Raw genomic sequence first — 25,916 nt, 5'->3', positions numbered from 1 at the left:
TATGTACACCGGTTTATAGAGTGGAAACCACAGTAATAGTAGCTGTAATTACAACATATAAAAAATGAAAGATGCATTAGGTGGATGTACAAGCTGCATTTCTTAATGAACCACAGTAGGATGAGGTCTATCTCAAACAACCATCAGGTTTTGAGATCAAAGAGAAAAAATAAATGTTATACAAACTAAGAAAGGAATTGTATGAATTGAAATAAGCACCAAGAACATGGAACAAAAGCATTGGTAATTTTCTCATAAATCTAGGGTTCGACAAATGCATATCAGAATACGAAGTGTACGAGAAAGGTTCAAGTGAGTATAACCAAATCATAATATGCATATATGTTATTGATCTATTGTTCATGGGATCAAATGAATTTAAATTTATGATATTCAAGGCCAACATGAAGAATGAGTTTGAAATGTCTGACCTGGTTAACTTGACTTATTTCATAGGAATGAAGTTTGTGAACATATAAGGTAGAGTTTTATTGCATTAGAAGAATATATACAAAATACATCTTGAAAAAGTTAAGAATGAGAAATTAGAATCCTGTAATTACTCCCATGGAAACATGTATAAAGCTGGAAAATGATACATGTGATAAGCTTGTAGATGCAACTTTGTAAAAATCAAACATTCGCTCACTAAGGTACCTAAGCAACATTATACCTAATGTTTTTAAAAGTGTTAGCTTCGTAAACTATTTATAGAGAAACCTATTCCAAACCATCCACTAGTAGTTAAGAGAATTATAAGGTACATCAAAGGCATTGCAACGATCGTGTAATCATGCCAAATCAGAAGAATACAAGTAAAGAGGCAAAGGCGTAAGACTTATGTGATTTAGTTTAGGAAATGGATCAAGTGTTGGAGCAAGTTTTCTTCATACCCTTAAAATGTTTTGATGATAACAATGTATTTAAATAAAAATAGGGTTTACAAATGGTTGTTCAAGTGTGCAGGATCAAAAGACATAATCTTGATATAAATCAAGTTAATTACTTAGAAGAATCATTAAAGAGTAGAAAAACAGTTATGAATCTGAAGGATCCGAACCAAAGTCTTTCAAACTCTCGAGAGTCAACTTAAGTCTTTTAGATGACCAACCTTATTCAAAGATCAACAAGGTTCTGAAGACTGAAGTAGTTTGAAACAAGCAGACTCTGTCATAAGGAATGACTCTGCAACTTCTGGACAAGCTTCATCAGAATTTCTGAAGATTCTGCTTCAAAGGAATTATTCTATATCAAGTTAACAACTATAAAAGTGTTCATCCAGATTAATTCTGATCAAGACTCTAATAAAAGACAAGATTCAAAACCTGTGAACTCTAGACTTTAAAGTCTTATTTCAACCAGGTTCTAAATACATACTCTAACTTTTGATCATGCTTTACCTAATTCTATAAAAATCCTATGATTCAGGAAGTTAAGTAGAAAGATAAAAATGACTCATATCAAGCTTCAAAAAACGTCTACAAGAAGTCCGATAAGAAGTTATCTAAAGAAGATCACGTGACAACGGTACACTACTTTATCTCCAATTGTTCTGAACTCTACTCTGCTCCTCTCAACGTCTTCATGCTAGCTACTTCACGTGCTCTAACTAAAAACCTTCAATGGCTACTTGTACCATGGGTAGTTTCAATCTTCAATGGATCTATTTTCAGCATCCATATAAGAAGACGATTGAAAACATTCAAATTGGTTATGATTGAGAATGTACAGGGTTAAAGAATATGTGATTGTGTTCACAAAGTTGTGATGCTAGTTCACAAAATAGGTTGAGAGAGAGACTATGTTACATAGAAAACACAAGTGAAAGAAACACACACAAAATAGAAACTATAACCAGAAGGATTAAGTGTGTGAGAGTATAGTGAATATAATCAACATTATTCAAAGATCAACAAGGTTCTGAAGATTGGAGTAGTTTGACGCAAGCAGACTCTATCATAAGGAATGACTATGCAACTTTTGGACAAGCTTCGTCATGAGTTCGGAAGACTATGCTTCAAAGGAATTATGTTTATATCAAGTACACAACTCTACAAGTGTTCATCCAGATTAATTCTGATCAAGACTCTGATAAAAGGTAAGATTCATAACCTCTAAACTCTAGACTATGAAGTCTTATTTCAACCAGGTTCTGAAGACATACTCTAACTTCTGATCGTGATTTGAATAATTATATAAAAAAACCTATGATTAAAAAACTTAAGTATAAAGATAACAATGACTCATATCAAGCTTCAACAAACATCTACAAGAAGTCTTTGGTAAGAAGTTATCTAAAGAATATCACGTGACAACAGTATACTACTTTATGTCTAATAAAAAAAAGTAACGTTGTCAAGATCTTATCTTTCTAACTATTTTGAAATATACTTCGTTCCTCTCAACGTCTTTATGCTAGTTGGGTTTATAGTACACTTCACATGCACTAGCTAAAAACCTTTAACGACTACTTGTACCATGGGTAGTTTTAATCTTCAACTAATCTATTTTTAGCATCTATATAAGAAGAAGATTGAAAATATTCAAAGTGATTCTGACTGAGAATGTATGAGTTTGAATAATATGTGATTGTGTTCAAAAAGCTGTGATATCGATTCACAAAATAGATTGAAAGAGAGACTGTGTTACATAGAAAACACAAGTGAAGAAACACACACAAAATGGAAGATATAACCAGAAGGGTTAAGTGTGTCAAAGTAAGGTGAATATGATCAAGAAGATCAACAGAACAAAAAGGCACAACAAAAAAGAAAAATTGTGCATGAAGAGAAGACGACTGACAACTTAAATCTTACACACTTAGGAGCAATCAAATAATATTTTATTCAAGAGTGTAAAACCTATGTGTACCTGCTTAACTAAGAAGCACACATATAAACATAAGGTTAATACCAGACTCTTTTGTTAAGAGAATTTGAATACTCTAGCCGTTGTGCTCATAGTAAGTCTATTTCTGTTAGATTTAGCAAAGAAGTCTCTTGCTGAGTGCTTGAGCAAAGAAGTGTCTTTCTGATGATTGAGCATGAAGTCTCATGCCTGTGGGCAGAGCAAGAAAGCTCTTTTTGGATAGGTTGAGAATTGAAGTCTCATGCTTGCGGACAAAGCAAAGAAGTTTCTTTCAGGGGTTGATTGATCATAAGTCTCTTTTTGTGGGATTGAGCAGGAAGTCATGAACGGGTTGTTTTGAAGTCTCTTGCTTGAGGGTTTGAGCATAAATCTCTTTCTAGTTTAATTGAGCCAATTATAATCTGTTGATTATGGTGAAAATCTCGTGTGCTGCAAGGGGACTGTACTACTGTCGATTTGAGAGAAACCAAGATATATTGCGTGTCTCTTTATTTACTCATGCATTTATATTTCGATGTGCAACGAACTCTGAAGTCATACTCCGATCTGATTCAGACTCTTACTTGGATCAGAATCTGAGTTTGACATCTCAGGTTCTGAACATGTTTAGGAAAAAGAAGTAAATTTCCCTATACACAATTCACCATCATTCTTGTGTATATTTTTCTCATCTTCATCAAGATGATATGAAAAGTACAACATGGTATTTGCGTATGACTGGAACAACTCCAGTCTCATGAAGCTATAAGAAATAAGGAATAATAGATCTATCATCTTGTGAAGTAGAGTATATATGAGTCTGTTACGCGACATTTCAAGTACTTTGGTTGTAAATGTTATTAGAAGAGTTGGAGATTATTGAAGGTGTGAAAATCAAATAATTGGTTGATAATAAATTAACAATTGACTTTGCTAATCATCCAAAGAACCATGAAAAAAGTAAACATATTGAAGAAAAAAATACCATTTTCTAAGAGACGAAGTGAGTAATAATAAGTTGGAAATTGAATACTCTAAGATACAATCATAATTTACAGATATTTAACCAGCTATTAAAAAGAACAAAAACTAATTGCTCAAAAGAGTTGATTGACATCTTAACAAGCGGCCAAAAAAGCAAAAATTTAGAAATAATTTACTATTTAATTTGGTTCAATAAAATTTGAGAAATGATTCTCTATAGTTGAGCAAAGACTCCGCGGATGATGTCTTATTTACACAAAAATAAATCAAAATTTTCACATTTATAAATGTATTCCAAAATAAACCAAAGAGATTAATTGAAATACACTGTCAGAGTAAAGGGGTTTTACACCATCACTTAATTATAGACGTTGGATATTAAAAGAAGTTTGACTTTTATTTTAAAAATTTATAAAGTAATACAAACGGGTGATGGTGATGAACCGACAGTGTAAAACTTTTTACACTGATAGAGTATAGTAATTAATCTCTAAACGAAATTAGGGGATTCATATAGAATATAAATAACATTGTAAAAAGAAAATTATAAACTTTTGTATTAGTTTGATTAATAATAGTTGATATTGGGCTAAACCTAAAAAAGTCCATTTTGGGCTTACTTGGAAAAGCGAAAGATAGAGCCCAACAAATATACACTTATATTCTCTTATATTCGCATGAAACCCTAAAAAGCTCCGGAGAAGAAACAAGCCGCCGGTAAGAGCAAAAATGGTGTCCGGATCAGGAGCCTGCGCAAAGAGAGTCGTGGTTGACGCTCGTCACCACATGCTCGGCCGTCTTGCCTCCATCGTCGCCAAGGAGCTTCTCAATGGTCAGAAGGTCGTTCTCGTTAGGTGTGAGGAAATTTGCATCTCCGGTGGTCTCGTTAGACAGAAGATGAAGTACATGCGATTCCTTCGTAAGCGTATGAACACCAAACCCTCTCATGGTCCTATTCACTTTCGTGCTCCATCCAAGATCTTTTGGCGCACTGTTCGTGGGTTAGTTAATCGCTCACTCACTCTGCTCTTTTATGATTAATTGCATTTCATATCTCTGATTTCTGTTTAATTTCATTTCAACGTTTTAAGCTAGATTTGTGATGTTTTTGGATTATCATAATGGATTAGTGATTTTTTATGTTTATAATTAGATTGGTGATCTTGATGTGGATGTTGATGTTTTTCAGTTTGATTTATTTTATAGACGAATGTCTCGGTTTATTTCATAGAATATAATTACGAAATTGGTAGTATGGGTCTATTTGTGTAAACAGCTTATTTCAAAAGTGTTTATCAATATAAGTGATTATGTATAAGCTTACCTAAGCTTTTTTTAAGCAAATGGTAAAATAAGCTTAAATTGTTTAAGCTATAAACTGTTTTTACAAAATATCTTGGAAAACTAATGATAATTAGTTGAAAAAGCTTTTAAGATAGATATCTTGATAAACTTGTGCAAATTATTTAAAATAAGCTGTTGAAAAATGCCATTAGATGCCAAAACTGTCTACCAAAATATGTTGGTAAGTACGGCTCTATATGCTAATCCAAATAGGTCCCAAGTGTATTTTTGGTTTCACTTTTGAAGGAGTTGAAATTGATTTTATTTTTGGAAAATTAATTTTGATATGTTTGGTTGTTCTTGAACATTGATTCTTTTTAGACTCAGCTTTATTTTCAACTCATTTATACACATTCATCCGATTATATGCTGTTTTACTTCAACTCTATTTAAAGCTAGATTCCATTTAACAGAATTAAGTAATTCATAATAAAGTTTTTGTGATTATGTAGAATGATTCCACACAAGACCAAGCGTGGCGAGGCTGCACTTGCTAGGTTGAAAGTATATGAGGGAATTCCTCCACCATATGACAAGATCAAAAGGATGGTGGTACCTGATGCACTTAAGTAAGATCCATTTTATAATTTGATTCACAGTTTCTATATGTTTTGTTGAGTCAAATTGTTTTTTATCCTAGCTTAATACTGAATTTGTGAATGAAATTAGGGTATTGAGGCTTCAAAAGGGCCACAAATACTGCTTGCTTGGGCAGTTATCATCTGAGGTGGGATGGAATTACTACGACACCATCAAGGTGGGTTTTTTTCTTTCTTTCTTTCAAGTCGTTTGCCTTGTATTTGGTAAAACAATTTTGTGGTTTTTTAGTTAATTGTTTTCTCGTTGATAGGAGTTGGAGAAGAAGAGGAAGGAGCGTGCTCATTTGGCCTATGAGAAGAAGAAGCTCCTCAACAAATTGAGGACTAAAGCCGAAAAGATTGTTGATGACAAACTTGCTCCACAACTTGAAATCCTTGCTCCTGTCAAGTACTGAGTAGTAGTTGTTACTAGTATTGTTTTTGTAGCATATCAATTTGAATTTCATTTCAGTTTTGTTTTTTATTCTATGTTTGCTTGACCTTAGAAATGAAAACCTGGGAATATTTTTTTGGTTCTCCTTACAATTTTGTATGTCATTTCAACTTGCTTCTATTAGTGTTGCCCTTTGGTAACATCGAATATGAGAATTGTTTTGTTTTAGCTCTTGGATTATGCTCTGCCAATGAATTTCAACGCATTCGAAATTGTTATAGGCTAAATCTTTAGGATGGACACTTGTGCTTGTGTTAACTTGAATCCAATTCTCAGAAATATTTATGTCTGTTCATTTTGGTTCACACATTTAGTGGTGTAAATGTAGTTTACACTGTATCTTTAATCTCTTGTTATTAACTCGTAAATTATAGACAATTAAACAGTTGTTACACCTTTAGAGATTATTAACTAAATTTTAGACGATTAAAAAGTTGTTAGTATGTTTCATTCTTCCACAAGATAAATATTTTGTTTTGATAAGAACAGTTAATATATATTATAGTTTATTTTTCGTATTTTCACATTATTTTTTTAGAGAGTAATTTATGATTTTCCAATGTACAATGACAAATGTTGTCACTAATTAATTAGGCAAATTTAATATTTTTTTTTATTTTATAAATAGAAAAATTATATCTTTTCTACAACATAATTCATACACATTAATATATAGAAATCACGAGACATAAATTTGTCATATATCAAAATATTTGTGATTCCGATGAGAAATAGCGAGAATGTTTAACACTCATCATTAATGTAGGCCAGATGAACATTTTTCATAAACTAGAAATTTGAATTTGTATAAAATAAAATTTTGAAAAGTTGCTTTTATTTAATACTTAAAAAGCTTAATTTAGAATAGGATTTATTTAGATATATAAATACCTAATTAAAGAAATAAAGAAGGAAATTGATATAGAGAAGAATATAATAATAATCGTTAGAAATCTCATGTTTTTGATGAAAAACTTAATCATGTCAATTTGGGTTGCCCAATTGAAACTATAAAATTACTTGATTAGAAATTTTATGATTCTATATTATTCTTAGTTTTTTTTATAAAGGAAGAATGATATATCTTGAAATACTTTATAAAAAAATTATCATTATTTGCACTAATGAGTGTTATATTTTAAAGGTTATTTGGTTTTAATTAACGGAAAAAAATAAATTTATTAGTCAATAGGCTCGCCAAGGATTCAAATCCTAGGGCCTACGTATTCTCATAGTGTAATGAGAAAATCAGAGGTTCGTAGTTCATAGTTCAAAAAATAAGTGTTTGTTGGTTGTTTTTAGGGAACAATTATAATTGTATCCTAGAAGTGTCTTGACATTAGTTGATCTGATTCTAGTTTGGATGCTCCAAACTTCTAGTATGACTGCTAAGGAACGAATTATAACAGTTCTTTTATGAAAAGAAATAAAGTTGTTTTGAAAAGGTTTTATGATTGAATTGAATTGAGAAAGAGTTTGTGAAATGGTGAAGGTGTGGTTAAGATGGCGAAATCATCATTTGGACCAAGAATGTGTTGTTGGAACCCATATAGTAGGGTGTCTGAACCAGGAGTGTGACGTTTAACCAATAAATGGTAATTAGCCAATGCAGAATTGTAGGGTTTTGCCTATATCCGGGAGATCAAGACCTACAAGAAATAGGTGTTTGCCTAAGCATAAGGTTTAACAAGGAAAACGATGCATGAAGGGGCTTGCCTAAGCATGAGACTAACAAAGAAAGCATGCATGAAGTGGAATATCTAAGCATGAGACTAACAAGACAAACATGCATGAAAAAGGATTTGTCTAAGCATTGGGTCTGCCTAAACATGAGAGTAACAACACAAACATGCATAAGAAGGAGGGGTTTGCTTAAACATGGGACTAACAAGGCAAACATGCATGGAAAAAGATTTTATCCATGAGAAGGTGATTAACCCAAAGAGAGGGGTATGGTTCAGAAATTGGTATTTTAACCATGAGAAGGTGATTAACCCATATAAGAGGCGATTAACCAAGAGACGGTGAGTAATCTCAAGAGTATACAAGTATCAACATAGTATTGTGTTTGGTCCAAAGAGAAAGGTATTATGGATGTTGATTGTTGAAGTGTTGTTGGTGGGGAAGAAAGTTTGGAAGTTGTTTGAGTTGAATTGCACTAAAGTCTATGAACGGAGGCAGATACTTTCAGTAACAGGGACATACGTCCCATATTCAAATATATTCATAACAAGGGTAGGAAAGACCCTTATCATTCGTCCCCATTGCTTAAGGCTCGTGGCGTACATTTCACATCATAACTAACAAGTGTTTGGAAGTTTAAAAAAAGTTTTTGTTTTGAATATGATGAGACAAGGTATGCTTGAATGGATAAAGCTCAGCATGACCATGTCTTGATGTCCTTTTATATCCAAGATCTTAAGTGTGACTGAGTTTGAGTTGACTTGATGGATCAGGTGCAATGCAAGTGGAAAAGCCTAATTCAATCAAGTGATCAAGGGACTTATGATCACTTGAATGAATAAGGACCCTAAGGGGAGCATGTCATTATTCATCAAAAGTCATACATGTCTAATACCAAATGCAATTAATTGATCAAGAATTAACTTGATCAACTAATCAAGGGGATAAATATGCCAATAATCATACGCTGAGCACATGAAAATATGAGTAAAAAAATGAGACATTAAAAATTGGAATTAACATGTCAACCTTTATTTCTAACCAATTCCTATTTGAAATAAAAGGAAATTAAATTCTAACCAAAACGAATCCAATGACTCGAATTAAAATCTAATAAGAGGGATCATAATATTTCTATGTGGATACTAAAAAAAGGATAATATTTTTAATGTGTATTTCAATATGTTGCAAAATATTAAAGAAAGGAAAAAACAATAATTACTTGCATAAATATAACTCTCTGCATAGGGGGTGCAATGTGATAATAGAGGTTGGATTAGCAAGGGGCGTTAGTCTCAGGATTAGAAGCCCAAGCCAATGTTTGGTGCCTTGTAAGCAACCCTGGGGTGTGTGGAAGCAAATCCCCCTGGGTTTAGTGGCTAGAAGGTCAAACGTGAATAGGAAAAGGGTGAAGGGACTCAGACTCACCCTCATTCTTCACTCCATCAACATTTCCCTTCTCTCTCACATCCACCTTTACTGGAAACCACTTTGTCGCCCCAGAGACGATCATTGTTGGTTTTCAACCAAATCCTTCATCAAAAAACTATATATTCTCAATCCATTTTTTCATATTTGTTATTTTGTAATAATATTATAATGTTCTGTTTTAAGGGCCCTGTTTTGAAACTTGTTCAGGAGAAGTTCTGGAGATGCATCTCCGGAACAAGATAATAGGGTGCGGTTCTCGATATATATCTTTGAAATCAACATGTTAGTCATTGAGTGATCCATATTGATCTATGACTTCTATAAATTAAGGTTCTCTTAAGTTATATTTCACACAAACTGAAAATGTCTCAAATGTCACAAATAAACATTGATTGGTATGTTGCGAATGTCTCCTTCTCCAGCTCTACACTCGGGCACACGTTTAAGGTCAACGACTTCACCTCCGTTGAAGATATCAAATACGAAATTCATTGCCTCCTATCTGACGAAGTCAATCGAAAGACTGTGAAATTCGAGTATGTTTCACCTTCGATTGGCAACGAAGGGAAGATTGAGTTCAACAAATTTGAGCTCAAGACGCAAGCAGGTGTAAGGGCTATGTGGAATACGTACTTCCATTTCAGAACAAAATTTTTGCTCGAGTTGGAATCGACGATTTCAAGATTGGTCGAAAATGTTGAAGCGTCCACCTAGATATTCAAGTGTAATGTTGCATTTTATGTTGAAATCATCTATGTAATGCTTATTTTATATTATGAATGTTAATTTTATTTTGGAAAATTACTTGGTGTTGAATCTGCTACTGGTGTCTCTCCAGAAATGTAACTCTGAAATTATTCAAGAGATTCATCTTCAGAATAAAGTAAACAAAAAAAGAGGCATAACTTATAAAGGACCTTACTTGAGTGTGTGTTGGGGTGTGTCCGGAGACGCGTCTCCGGAAACAGGGGGCATTTAAGGAAATTCGTGAGGTGCAGTAGAAACATATGAGGTGCGTTAAGAAATGGTTAGAAAATTTTACCTATACCTCACGCATACCCCCTACACCAACACACTTATAAATTTTTAAAGTTTTACCATTCATCACAGTCTTTTGAAATTGACTATTATGTATCCTATTTAAGTGAACCAAATAACTTGAGATTGAAGATATTTGGTATGTTGAGTTACTAAACCAAAAAACTTTACGTCATGATTTCCGGTATATATATATATATATATATATATATATATATATATATATATATATATATATACATATTCCACACGGGATAACATGTTGCTTAGTTATCTGGTTCACAAAAGCCCAACAGATAACTTTTCTATTTGTTTTCCAGTTTAAATTTATCTACTAACCGAATAACTTGCATCTAAGTGTTCATGTGATGTTTTTTTGCAAACCGAATTTCTTACTTCTAAGTATTCTGGTATGTGTTTTATTTGTTTTTTTATGTTTATATTTAACAGGTATGGATATTCCTTTGATGATATGCGATAAAAACCAGATATGTGTAGATACTACTGAAATATTCTGAACTACAAAAAAATTATAAGCGGTGGAACATGAGAAAGAAGAAGATAACGATTGCGAAAACGAGAAGGTAGAAAGTCTAGCTGCAGTAGACGATTTATCTTTGACTTGGAGAATATCCAATGATCATCAAATCAATAATCTTCTCGGATACATTAATAATAAGACTTTCAAGTACTTTGACACAAAGAAAAGTGGTAAGATCGTTGTTGTCTAAAGAGTTTGTGGCACATTTTGCATTTATTCTAACTTTCATTCGAAAGTTCCTTGTGGAATGCATGTGCATCCTCCGTTATTCGTGCGGTGAGGTAATATATTTTCAACTTTCGCTTTGTATGGAAGTTCTTTCTTTACCTGTTTATTTTTCAAAGGTATATGCTTTACTTTTTGTATGATATATGTTATGAGTGCTCACTTCTGAAAATTTCAAGTGATAACCAATGTATGTTTCGTTTAAGATGATTGTAGTGACCTTATCTAAATATCTTCACATGTATGATATATCGTTTCTAGCTTATGCTTGCTTCAAAGATTTCAAGTTATTTCAGATGGGCGTGAAAAGTGAATTCCTCCATGGCTATATTAATGAGGAAGTGTATGTAGCTCAACCTCTCAATTTTGAAAATAATGAGTATTCTAATCATGTTTACAAACTAAGCGGGCTTTGTATGGTCTCAAACAAGCACCTAAGGTTTGATATGAGCTACTTAGTAAGTTTTTTTATTGATCAAGGGTACTCTACGGGAATGGTAGATTCTACACTTTTCATTAAGCATCAATGAAAGCATACTCTTATACTTCAAGTTTATGTCGATGATATAATTTTTGAATCTCTTCTAGTTCAAGTTTTTCTAAGTTTATGTAGGATGAATTTGAGATGAGTCTCATCGGGGAGTTGAATTACTTCATTGGTCTTCAAATCAAGCAACTTAATGAAGGGATATTTGTGTGTCAAACAAAATATTAGAACAAATTACTAAAGAGATTTGATATGGAAGATGCAAAGTCGATTGACACTCAGATGCCTATAAATGGAAACTTGGAAAGGAATGAAAATGGTAAGGATGTAGATGTCAAGAAATATAGAGGTATGATTTGTTCTCTTCTATATCTCACTACATCTAGGCCGAATATTATGTTTAGTGTATGTATGTGCACTCGTTATCAATCGGCTCCTAAGGAATCTCATTTAAAAGTCGTAAAACTCATTCTTAAGTATCTTCATGGTACTTCTAAGTATGGGCTTTAGTATTCTAAGGGAAGTGGTTGTACTTTGGTTATTTATATCGATTCCAATTTATCCGATTACAAATCGGATAGGAAGAGTACTAGTGGAACTTGCCACATATTTTCAAATTCCTTAGTAAGTTGGCATAACAAGAAATAGGTTTTCGTTGCTTTGTCAATTGCCGAGGTGGAATACGTAGCGGCCGATAGTTGTTGTGCTCAAATTTTATGGCTCAAACAATAACTTCTTGATTTTGATATTAAACTACAATGTATTCCTATTATGTGCGATAACACTAGTGCTATTAATCTAACCAAAAATCCAATGATACACTATCACACTAAGCATATTGAGATTTATCACCAATTCCTACGTGACCATGTTGGGAAAGAAGACATCGTATTTGAGCATGTTGATAGTAAAAATCAACTTGTGGATATATTTATAAAAACCTCTTGCGACCAAACCATTTTTCAGCATTCGAATGGAATTGGGGATACTTGATATCTCAAATCTTGCCTAAATATGATTTGTTGCATGCATTTTATATACGTTTGCTCTAACTTTCCTTGAAAGTTCAACCACATAAGAGTGCATCCTTCATTAATTCATAAGAGAGGTAATATTTTTCCATTTTCCTTTTTTTCCCTTTGTAAGTAAGCTTTTACATTTGCATGTTGCATGTGTTCTAAATAATTGATATTCTTGATGTATGAAATAGTTCATGAATGTTCACTTCCAAAAATTTCTATTGATGTATGTCAACTTATATTCTTATAGTGAATTTGTGATATTCATTATATATGCTTGAAATATGCTCTTGATGCATTGGCTTGTTATCTATTCTTGCATAAAATATGGTTGAGCATAATGTTAGCAAAATTCTTATTGTGTGTCATTGTTATAATAACATCTCTATTTTTGGTTTGAGTGGTGGTAAATCTATATATCTCCTTGCTATAACACATGCGTATGCAACATTTTGGAAGCACCAAAGGCATATGTCATGTAATTGTGTCGCTTTTGTAGAAACTCAAGAGTTTTTTATTACGTTGTGTCCTTCACTTGTGTTATGTTATTTGGCATAAATTGTGTCAATCATGTTCTATTATTGCTTTATATGCTTGTATTTATGTTTAGGCATTCTTTTTTCATATGAAAATTATTCTATGTGAGTGTTATCGTATTGATGTTCTTATCTTTTCAAACCGCTTTTGTGCGTTATATTGATTTATGCATAATTTAAGATACTTCTCATGGATTGATTCATTTCTTTTTTATGTTGTCAAAGGGGGAGAAACAAGATGAAGTTGGGATGCATATATTCAGGGGGACGCTTTTTATTATGAAACACATTGTCTCAAGTTTTGCCATCATAAAAAAGGGGGAGTATGTGAATGAAAATTATGTTAGATGTATTTTGCATGATATCAAAACTAGGATACTTTAGTGTTAGTGTATATTGGACGATATCCTATGATTCTTTATGTGCATCTTAGTATTAGAAAGCATAAAAGCATTTGGAAACAACTTGAAAAAGGTCTCATGCATCAAAAATGTATGAAAAATATTTTTTTTTGTGAAAACTAGCATCATAGGTCGAGACATACGTCTGCAAGTCGATCTATAAGAAAATAATTTATATTATAGGTCGACACATCCATTCCATAGGGCGACATCCATGCTGCATTATAAAAGCTTGTAGGTTCTAACTCATTTGTCGCCTTTTTAGGTCGACACATAAGTAATGCATGACATTCACAGGTCGATGCATGACCTTATACAGGTTGGCCTATGCGTCGAACAGGTCAGCACATGGTTTCATAGGTCAACCTATGCTACGAAAATTTCCAAAATTTCCAAAAAAAAATTAAATCTTTTGCATTCCTTCTGCCTCCAAATATGCATACATATAAATACTTCATACCCAGATCATTGTATAGCAAGGTTTCTAGTGAGTAAAACCAATACAAAATCAGGATTTTAAAGCATTCTCATCATCTTCAATCTCCCTTCTATGCATACACATAATCAAAATACACATAATCATTTTTTGATTGGGTGTCCTCTAGATTAGGGTTGATAATGTTAAATTAGGTTATTTGTACTATTGATATTGGGCTTAGAAATTTGAGGATTTCAAATCATAAAATCAAGGTGGGGTTTTCCTTCAAGATCGTTAGGGTTTGAAGGTTTTGGAGAAGATTACGCAATCCAGATCCAGCCGAGTGAAGTCTTTCAAGAACGAGAGGTTCTTGGGCAAATGAGTAACATTGTACAGTGGATCGCATTCGTAAATCTTGTGTTTCAACAAGTTTGTGGTTGGTATTAATTCGGTCGAGTGAAAGTTTTAAAGAACAAGGGATTTCGTTCAAATAAGTAGCGTGGGATGGTGAATTAAAGCTGCATTGTTGGTTACTTGATAAATCTTTGATTAAGGGTTTGGGATGTGGTAGAATCAAGATCAAGGTTATGGTGTTTAGGGTTAGATTTCTACATATCTTGTATTCACACATTTGCAAAGTAAGATATAATATAATATCTCAATTCATATTCGGATTGAGGGAAGACGTACCTATACCGAGGTCGATTGGGGAACTGCCTAAACAAATCGTTGTGTACTCTGTCTCTCCATATCTCTTTTTTTTGGTTTGGAAATTGTCAATTGCATTGATGTTTGATCAATATTGTTTGGATTATAATTTTGAATACATTTTGAAATTGCTGTTGTTGTTTAGATCACAAACCAGTTGGTTGTGATTGGATTTTTAAAACAATAATACTACATAGAATTGCAAACATTGTTAATCGCATACTAAATGTTCGACAAATTGCATCACTTGATTTTGTATGTGAACTTTTATTGGAGATAGACTTTCCGTACTACTTTGCATTCAACTAGTTGCAATTAGTTGTTGTTGATCAATTTGTGAATCATTATCAATATTGTTGTCGTTATACGCATATCTGAGCTTTTTGATAGCGGGTTCGATTATACGATTTTTGATCTGGGATATTTGTAACTTGCTTCCGCGTCATAAAATTTTCAAACTATTTTTTGTCAAGTTTTTAACCCGGGATCTATTCAACTCCCCCCTAGATCTAGACCTATCGTCTAACACAAAACTCAAAAAAACAACATTAGAAAAAGTTTTCTTTAAGTTTGAATTGAGTGAGAAAGTTTGTGTGATTGACAAAACACTCTTGATTTTTCGAAGATTATGAAATTTATAAGTTAGAGAGAGAAATTTTAGTTTATATATGTACTAGATATTATGCACTAAATATGAGTAAAATTGGCCTTTTGATTCAAGTCAAGAGCAAAAGGAATGACTCAGTCAAGATAATAAAAATTAGATTTTACAACTTTAATTTGAGTCATAAATTGAGTCATGTGATTCGAGTCAAGATAATCCATGACTTGAGTCACATTTCCCAAAATAGCTTCCAAAATGTTTGACCCAACCATGATTTGAGTCAAGAATGCATGTAATTCAAGTCGAATTGTTTCCTGATTTGAGACATGTAAATTTGTGACTCGAGTCACATATTTAATGGCAAACTTTAATTTTTCCATTAAACTTTTGGTTCAAGTCACACAATTCTTTGACTCGAATCACATTTCTCGAATTGAAATACTGAGAAATCAAGAAGTTCATGACTTGAGTTGGAATTTTGTCTGACTTGAATCATGCATGTATGAGTTTTGTAATTCAAATTGTAAATTTATTGACTAGAATAATTTTGCATTGAATTTTGATCAAGAGCCTCTTTTATGGATGCAATAATAATTCTTAGCAAAAAAACAACAATTCTAAGAGATGTGCAAATACATAATAATTAAAAGACTCAATTACTTAAATAATAATTAAGCAGATAAGCAATATATAAGCAACAAAGCGCTTTGAACCATTTAGAGAAGAGCCGTTAGGTTTGTTGATAATGAAAAAGCAAAGGAGCCTATTTTTCCGTCCCGTATGTTTAATGCGGGATTCATTTTGGTCCTTTTAATTTTTAAAAGGCTCATTTTCGTCCCTCAACTGTATTAAATGTACCACGTATATCCTTTGCATACAAAACACATTAACATTGTTAAACGTGAAAGTGTTAACATCCACGTCAGCTCCATGTAGGATATATTCTTCATGTGAATTAGGGTTTCGTGCATTTTGCATTTTGCCTTCATCTTCTTCACTTGCGAACGACATCTTCTTCATGTGAATTAGGGAAATCTTCTTCACTCGCGGACTCCATCTTCTTCACTCTGAATGTATCATTAAGGAGTGAGTTACAGTAGCCTTCATCTTCTTTCTATAATCTATGAATAATGGCTCATAAAAATTTTGCTTTGTCGCAAAAGGGGCCTGGGTACGGTAGATAAGTGACTTACAATCCCGAATCTGGGTTTAATTCTTCTTCTTCGAAAAATCGATGGAGACCTAATTGTTGGTATGGTGATTTTGCTGTACTCAGAAAGGGCAAAAATAGTCAAAAAAATTGGGAAGCAATTTTGGGGATGTCCATATTATAAGGTATGATCTATCTTGTTAAGTTTTCAATTTTGATTTTACACAATGGATAATGTTGTATGTAACTTGTGCAGAGGAATACCATTAATGAAGATTAACAACAGAAATTGCTTAAATCTGAAGGATTATTAAAGAACTTGAGGGGGCTCTCAATAACACAATGAAGCGGAAGACATTTTAGACAAATTCATTTTTTGCTGCTTTAAGTGTATTAATCTAAAATTTGTTAATTTAATTGTACAATGAAATGGAATTGAATTGTTCTATGGGATGAATGACTTGTATTTCTACAATATTGTTTTATGTCATCAATGAAATGGAATTATCCAATGTTGTTTATCACCTGGTATAGTTATTGGTTTAATTTGTCTATCAAAATGAACATTATATTTGGTTTCATTGCACTATAACCTAACTGGTATAATTTGTAACTTAATTGGTTAAAATTTTCACTATAACCTAAACAGACAAATTGGTATAATTTAGTCGTTATAATTTGTATATTTGGCCACAACAGAATATTGGAAAAATGTGTCTTTCATTGCACCATAATTGGTTTCATTGCACTATAACTTAACTAGTATAATTTGTAACTTAACTGGTTATAATTTGCACTATAACCTAACTGGACAAATTAGTATAATTTAGCTGTTATAGTTTGTATATTTGGCCACAATAGAATATTGGCAAAATAGGTCTTTCATTGTAGCATAATAGAATTCCCATATAAGGGTTACAAAATATAGTACAAAAACATAATGCCTAAACATAGTACCAAAATAAGTGACATTAAAGACCTAAGACAACACATTGTACCAAAATATAGTACCAAAATATCTGACATTACATGCCAAAATATGATCTTAAACATCATAACATAAATATCTATTTTTTCTTCTTGCTTGCTTGAGATGAAGTGAGCCTAGTTATAGGGTCTGCCACATTCCTTGATGTAGATAACCTAGTTGTAGAACCTAGTGATCCCACACTTCTTGTTGGCATCCTAATCCTTAACTTCTTGACTAGATTCCTAGAACCACTTGATTTACCGTTGTGTGAGCTTGAGTCTTAGCCTAAGATTGTTGTGTTTGAGCCTGAGACTGTGTTGGTTGTTTCTGAGCCTGAGATTGATGTGTCTGCGACTGAGCTGGTTGTGTCTGACCTTGATTTCCATGAGTCTGAGCCTGAGACTGTTGTGTTTCAGACTGAGCTGGTTGTGTTTGGGATTTAGCTTGAGTTCCCTGAGCTTGAGATTAAGTTGGTGGATACTTGCAAGTAAGCTTGTTATGACCAATTTTTTTTTTGCATTTAATATGTAGTTCAGTCCTCCTCAGTTTGCGAACAGAGCCATCAACTTCACCTTGCTCCAAATTACTTTTCTTTTTTGGCCTTCCTATCATTTTTTATAAACTGGTGGTTGCATATCGTTATAGACTACCCTTCCCCAAAGGTTGGAGCTATTAACAAGGTAGATAACATGGTTGTATACCTCCTGATATATTCATTTTTTGTACATATCTGGTATGTAACTCTCTATCTTGAAATTTCTGTTTTCATGGAAGAAATTTCATGCACACATGGCAAGGCTGTCAACTACCATTTCCCACATGTACAACTTTGATCTTGCAAGTTGACATTGAACTTATCTTCAGCATTTTCAAGGTGTCTAACCTCAAAGATATGCTCATCCGACATTCTAGAAAACAATAGATAATCTTAGCATACATTACATTATGAGTATACAGAACATAGCATTATGAGTATAAATAACATAATATTATAAGTATACCTTACAATCCACATGTTGGTGTATTCACTAATCCTTGCAATCCTAATAACCAAAACATTACATTATGAGTATACAGAACATAGCAGTTTATAAAGTACTAAAACATAGCAGTTTGTAAAGTACCTCTTCATAATATTGGGCAAGATGTCATCATTAGTAAGGTTTGCAAAACTCATTCTATTTTTTGCCCACTTTTCCATTATGTATGTTCTGTTCTCTTCTAGCATTGTCATTATAGGCTTAGCTCTTGCTTTAATAATAACACTATTGAAGGCCTCCGACATGTTGTTCAACATGTAACAGCCCATTTTTTTAAGTATTTAATTATTATTATATTTTAATTTAATTATGTGGAGTGCTAATTAATTAATTGGTGTATTAATTAAATTGGTATGACTAGTGAGTGGTTAATTATTTGAATTTAAATAAAGGTATTTAAATATTAGGTATTATTGGGCCTAGTGATTAAATTAGATGATTTAAGCCCAACTAGAATACTATTATAAATAGTAAGAGTGAAGGAAGTGAGAATTAGAATTCACTTGAGCACTGAAGGCAATAGAGAAAGAGGAGAGGAAAAGCGAGAGGAGTCAAGGTTTCCATCAAATTGACAAGGTAAGGGGGGAAATCCTTATTATTATGGGTTATTATGATTGGTCAATGGGTAGGAACATGATTTAGGTTGAAATCCTTAATTGGCATGGTTTTGGAATTATTAGGTCTTGATAAATACTCTTGAATTGTGATGATTAAATTATGCTAAAACTGTGAATGAATATATAATTGGATGAGTCATAATTTTCTGAACGTGTAGCTTTTTATGGAATCGAAATCGGAGGTCCGGAAGTCCTCCAACGATGAAAAATGCGGGGAAATCTGCATTCTGTTTCGTGTTAGCGCAGGGACAGCATTTTGTCTTGCGTTAACCGGTTAACACTGTTACGATATTGAAAAATTACATTTTGTCTTGCGTTAACCGGTTAACCCAGGGCGTTAACCGGTTAACACTGTTTGAAATTGCCAAGAAGTGCATTATGTTTTGCGTTAACCGATTAACCCAGGGCGTTAACCGGTTAACACTGTTTGAAAAGTGAAAAATTGATATTTAAATGTTGTGTGCGTTTTGGAATGAGATCTATGTGTACATATTTGATGATTGGCCTATATTGGTGAATAATATATTGTATGAATGTGTATGTATACCATTATTGAATTGTGAATGATTTATGGTTATGGATGTGTATATGTAATCGTAATTGATGTGTTGTGATGAATGTGTATATGTACCAATTATGAGTCATGGTGATATGTGGGATGTTAAGACGGTATATAGATGGTCTTAATTGCATATGTGTTGGTATGTGTGCATTCATTCATAGCATGGTTGACTTCATTGTGGAAGTGGTTAAGCGGTGATCCTTCATTGGAAACAGACGTAGCAGACGTTAATCCTTAATTGGGATTAGGCGTAGTATTAAGCGGTGATCCTTCATTGGAAACAGACGTAGCAGACGTTAATCCTTAATTAGGATTAGGCGTAGTATTAAGCGGTGATCCTTCATTGGAAACAGACGTAGGGCTTTGGTCTTGTCCGGATCGGAAGCGTGGCTTGGATTCTAGATATTGAATCCGAAAGCGGTGAAACTTTGAGTTCACATTGAGATACCACATGCATGGAGTCACATTGTCTTGCATTGAGTCGTCTATAGTTATGTGATCATTGAATGCATGTATTGATGTGAATGCGGTGTACGTTTGAAATATGTGAGATGATTGTTGATTAATATTATTGTCGTGATTATACCAAGAGTGATGAATTCTTAAATTGTGTTTTAATTCATTGTGCCTTATTATGTTATTTCATAATGATTTTGAATTCTCACCCTTTCTGTTTTAATGTTACCTTTACATGGGTATCGTGCAGATACTACAGAGTAGTATTGCTGGAGTAGGTGGACGGTAGCTCGCTCAAGATTAGCTGGAGAGTTCCGTATTTAGTTTGAAATTAAGTAATGAGTCAATGCTCTGGTCATGTAACACTGGGTAGATTAGTGGTATTGAACTCATATCTTATTTTGATATGATTTATGTCATTAACTGTTTTATTTTATTTGAAGTGATTATTGAGAGATGATCATGGTATGGGACATGAATCATATTATAAAATACATGAGTATTCTTTATTTTCCGCTGCGAACGCATATTGCTTGAATATTCATGATGAGTGAAATGTGTTATTTTGAATGACCAGGTGTATTGTTGGTTTTTGAAAGTTTTAAGTTTCGAAAACGTCGATGTGACGCCCTTTTCTTTATATGCGTGCTTATTTACTCTGATTATATGCTAAATAATTTGGGGTAGAAAAAGGGGTGTTACACAACACACTACCACACTTAGAGGTTTGCTTGAATTGAGATTTACTCCAAAACCTAGGAGGTGTTTTTATCATGTTCTTGAACGCTTCCTAATTAATATCTCTCATTTATCTCATTTCCCTTTCCCGAGATTGTGAATTCTTGACTTAGCAGATTTCCATATAATCTCTTTCAACTTCTTTCCAAGAAATCTCTTCCTAAAATTGTTGTACACATGGCGTACGCAAAACCTTTATTCCACACCCGGTAAAAGGTCATCCATAGATGGCAAGAGACCCTAGCAAATAAATACAAGAGATTCGTTATCACAAATTCAAGACATTATAATCATGCACAAAGTAAATATAAGAGATTAACTATAACAAATTCAATACCTTTTGTTGGTTTGATATGAAGGTATATGTACAACACTAGCTTCTACCTCCAAGATCCACAATAAATAGTTCTAGAAACCATGTCCAATTGTCCTTTGTTTCACCTTCAACAATTGCAAAGGCTATTGGCATCATTTGGTCGGTTGGATCTCTTTTTATGGTTGCCAATATTTGTCCTTCACATGGATCCTTCAAAAAACAGCCATCAAGCCCAATTATAGGTCTACATAATTTGAAACTCTCTTTGCAAGCTACATAACGAATGTAAAACCTTTGGAATTAAGGCCTATAGTCACTTGCATTTTCTGGAACGGGTTGAACATTAATCTTGACAGTTGAACCAGGATTTGTTTTAAGGATCTCATGCGCATAGGCATAAATTCTTGTATAATGCTCTAGAAAGAAGCCACCAACCAATCCTTTTGCTACACACCTAACCCTAATAGTCTTAGTCTTGTCTACACCAACATTCCATTTCCTTTGGGCTTTCTGCTTGATATCCCTGATTTTTAGATTTGGGTTATCTTTCAAAGAGTTTTTAATTCTTTTACTTAACCACTTTGTAGTCATGAGGTTCACACTATATGATCTATAAAATTTATGTTTATCCATCAATTTCCTCAATTGTCAAGAATCTTCCTATGATAACTTGCCACAATATGCATTTCAATCACACCATTCTTTACATATCACTTTGACGCTTTGTTTATCTTTTTTAGAGAATCTCAAAGCGCTTCCTAACTGGATTGCATATGAAGTAATTGCCTCCTTAAAATCATTCTTTGTTGCAAAATAGGTTCCTAATTCTCATTTGTATTCTGACATGTATTTGGGCATTTTGAAAACATGATACTTCTTCCTATGATAGTTACTTTCATCATCATTTCATCCCCACTCTACAATTCCTCACTAGCACTTCCACATTCATCACTATATTTTTTGTCTTTACCTTCTGCCTCTTTGTCATAAATCAATAGATGTATAATATCATCTTCCACTTAACCATCATTGACTTCATCTGAATCTTGAAAGACAACATCTAAGACATTGTCATACTGGAAACTCACATCATCATTATCACTCATATCATCAGCTACATTAACATTAACATGATTATCTCCTACCTCACTCTCACTCATATCCTCAGTCTCATTAACATCAACATTAATATCTCCTACCTCACTCTCACTCATATCTTGAACCCCTCATTCACATAACATTTGTGCCTCGGACCTCAACCTTATTCAAGTCACTTACACCATCTGCTTTACCATTAAGAACTTCTTCAACCATTTTTCCAATGACATCTCAATTTCATCAACATTAACTACAACCTTAACTATGTTTTCAATTTCATCCTCCATAGGTCCATCATAATAAATCAGGTTGAGAAACTAAATGTTCCACATACAAATGAACACTCTTATATACCTTACATAAATCAACTATCTATTAGACACCTTTATCATCACTCAAAGTAAACAAATCAATTGTTTGATCATCCTAAACTATCTCTTAGACATCTTCTGTATTACATTATCGGTCATCACTTTAACTAACATATTGGACGATCAAGATAAACGTAAATCAATTTGAATAACTAAGTGATCAAAATGATCATTTTTAAAATTAAATGAGCAAAATGAATCCGACATAAAAAAAACAATAAAGGATTTTAAACCTAATAAAAAAATACATGTGAGATAGTTTAGGATGCCAATTCTAAACAAATTTTTTTGTTCACTTTGACAAAAAACATTATTGTGAAGAAAAAGCAAAAATTAACTTGGATTATTTGTTCGACAAAAACTACACAATGACATTATAAAACATATAAATTAATGTGTTCGATGCCAATTCTAAACAAATTTTTTTGAAAGCAAAAATTAACTTAGTTATTTGTTTGACAAAAACTACAGAATGATAGTAGATATTGGTTTGACAAAAAGCTACACAATGATAGTAGAGAACATACAACTTAAACTGCTTGATGCAAATGCTAAGCTAATTTTTAAAATTTATGATCAATATGTTTGACCATCGCATCAAAGATATAACCACCCGAATTTAGAAGTTTATATTTACAAAAATAGTGTATGGTCGCAGCCGTATTAAAATGGCAAAACAACTACAAAGAAAGAATCTGGTATAGACAAGCAGGCAACGGCAATGAAGTCATTCAAACACGATCCATGAAATCACAATGAAAATTGGGATTGAGAAAAATCGGCAACGGCAATGAAGTAATTCAAACATAACAGTTTCTTCTTTTTAAATGATTCAGGAACCAAGATTTATATTTGCTATGGAAAGAATTTTCCAGTTACATATATCAGTATACATATGATGAAAATCAGATTGACAGCCAGTACACTTAACTAAAACGCTGGGCATTTACAAACTTCACAAGTTACACATTTTCAATTTTACAAATATGAATCAATGGAAAAATTTACATATTATTAATAACATGAGAACACCTTTCAAATTTACGAACTTCGATGAGAAGTATATGATGAAAATCAGATTGAAGATTGAGAGCTAGTTACTGGAAAGGGTATTGAAACTTCAGTTGAATTAAAAAAAAATACTTTCTAAATTAGCAATCTCTGTTTCAATTGCATAAAAAATCACGAGGTATAATAATCCACAGCACACATTACGAAACAACGGAGAAATATAGTTGCATAAACATCAATTGTAATCGACCAATTACATAAAAATCTAATCCAAAAATAACTAGGCATCATTCAAATTACATGTCTTTAGCATGATATCATTATGTCTTATCAACTATACAACGCATAAAAGAAACTTGAATCCATCAAAACCCTAAATTCCAAAAATACTAACACTCCATAACTCTAAGCACGTTCACCACGAATACGGCGTGCAAGTTGAATGTCCTTTGGCATAATTGTAACCCTCTTGGCATGAATTGCACACAAGTTGGTGTCCTCAAACAAGCCAACAAGATAAGCCTCCGCTGCTTCCTGGAGAGCAAGAACAGCATGGCTCTGGAATCTCAGATCAGTCTGCAAGAAAAACAATAGAAATTCAATACCAAATTCAGAAAATTCAAAAAAAAAAATCAACAAATCAAACAATTCCAAATAATGAATCTAAATGATGCAGTTACCTTGAAATCTTGAGCGATTTCACGAACAAGACGCTGGAAAGGAAGCTTGCGGATCAAAAGTTCAGTACTCTTCTGGTATTTACGGATCTCACTGAAAAACACACGAATCGACAATTCAATACAACGAAACCCTAAAATTCTAAATCGTTATGTAAATAATTAAGGAAATTGCAAATTACCGAAGAGCAACGGTTCCAGGGCGATAACGATGGGGCTTCTTGACTCCTCCGGTTGTAGGAGCAGATTTCCTAGCAGCCTAAACGAAGAAACACGGTAAATCAAACTATTGAGAACCAAATCGAATCGACGATTACGAAATTGAAAGGAATCTAAACCCTAACGGAACGATGATTACCTTGGTGGCGAGTTGCTTCCTTGGAGCCTTACCACCGGTGGATTTGCGAGCGGTTTGCTTTGTACGAGCCATTGATTTGATCGATGAAAATTCTCAAGAACGAAGAGAGAAAAATCGAAGAAGATTAATTAGGTTTTGAAACGAAGAAACTGTTGTAATGAATAGGAATATGAGAATCCTTTTATATATGAGTAGAATAATGATGATTAAGTCGGTTTAATTAGGGATGAGAGAGATTGTGGAAATTGAATGCTTCAACGGTAATAAAGATTTTTTAATTATGAATATTATCTGTGATCCGTGTGCTTCTTTCTGATTGGTTAGTTTTTGGAATTGCGGATTGCCAGCGTGGACAATTTGTGTTTCTTTTGGGAGCGGGTTGCGGTTTGTTCTTCTACTACTCCCATGCGACCAAAGAGAGAACAAATACATATAAATCAATGTAGCGTATCTAACTAACCAACCCAGAAGCATGAACATTAAAGTGTTAATTATAATAGGATCATGGATTCGTGTCTTTTAACGAGAGTCTATGGTTATTTTATACTATATTGTAAGTAAAAAAAACACATATGATACTATTTAATTTTAATAGTCTAAATCAATGTAAGTATTATTTGTGACATTTTTCATACTCTTATAGGTTTTATTTTGAAAATTTTACAAGTGTAATAAATTTTAAAAATAAATGTTTAGACATATCATAAATAAAATCATAAATTGATGAAGTTCGGTCGTGTAAATCTAAGTCTAAACAATTTAATATATACAAATCTAAATTTAATAATTAAAAAGGCTTACAACTCTATGTATATAAGATTGAACGGGTTGGTATGGATACGGTGATACACAAACCTAACTATTCTAACTACAATAATTTTGAAATTGCTCAATAAATTGCTTCTAATTATTAATTAAGAGATTGACCAATATTCGGGTAATTACTCTTTCAAAATTTATAAAACTTGTTTAAATCATGAGGAGTGCAGTTGAGTCGTCACAAATAATTGGAGCTTACCAACAAGAAAAACTCGATCTTATAAATGCAACATAAAACTACAAAGGTTTAGAGTCATACTTCAAAGATGAAGCAAATCCACTATTCGGAATATTGATAATAAGGTTACCTTAGCCATAGAAAAGCAAACCAAATCCAAAAAACAATTAGACAAGATGGAAACCATATAATATTTGTTAAATAAAAATATTCAAGCCTAGCTAAATCTCAATAATGCACTCAATATGCAAAATCAA

General features: G+C 32.9%; 2 protein-coding genes across 2 annotated transcripts; one reads left to right on the top strand and one right to left on the bottom strand.

Annotated features, from left to right (window-relative positions):
* Positions 1–4,451: 4,451 nt before the first annotated feature.
* Positions 4,452–6,375, top strand: LOC127097197 (60S ribosomal protein L13a-4). Its single transcript, XM_051035702.1, has 4 exons — positions 4,452–4,832; positions 5,628–5,744; positions 5,845–5,932; positions 6,026–6,375. The coding sequence occupies exons 1-4, from the start codon at positions 4,561–4,563 to the stop codon at positions 6,167–6,169; spliced, it is 621 nt and encodes a 206-aa protein (XP_050891659.1). The 5' UTR covers positions 4,452–4,560; the 3' UTR covers positions 6,170–6,375.
* A 17,452-nt stretch (positions 6,376–23,827) lies between these two features.
* On the bottom strand, positions 23,828–24,913 carry LOC127097195 (histone H3.3). The gene is made up of 4 exons (XM_051035701.1): positions 24,663–24,913; positions 24,487–24,563; positions 24,308–24,398; positions 23,828–24,203 (listed from the first exon to the last, which is right to left on the bottom strand). The coding sequence occupies exons 1-4, from the start codon at positions 24,732–24,734 to the stop codon at positions 24,033–24,035; spliced, it is 411 nt and encodes a 136-aa protein (XP_050891658.1). The 5' UTR covers positions 24,735–24,913; the 3' UTR covers positions 23,828–24,032.
* Positions 24,914–25,916: the final 1,003 nt, after the last annotated feature.

This window comes from Lathyrus oleraceus, chromosome 6 (assembly GCF_024323335.1).
Source record: "Lathyrus oleraceus cultivar Zhongwan6 chromosome 6, CAAS_Psat_ZW6_1.0, whole genome shotgun sequence".
Lineage (NCBI taxonomy): Eukaryota > Viridiplantae > Streptophyta > Magnoliopsida > Fabales > Fabaceae > Lathyrus > Lathyrus oleraceus.
This window is presented reverse-complemented; position numbering and strand designations above follow the sequence as displayed.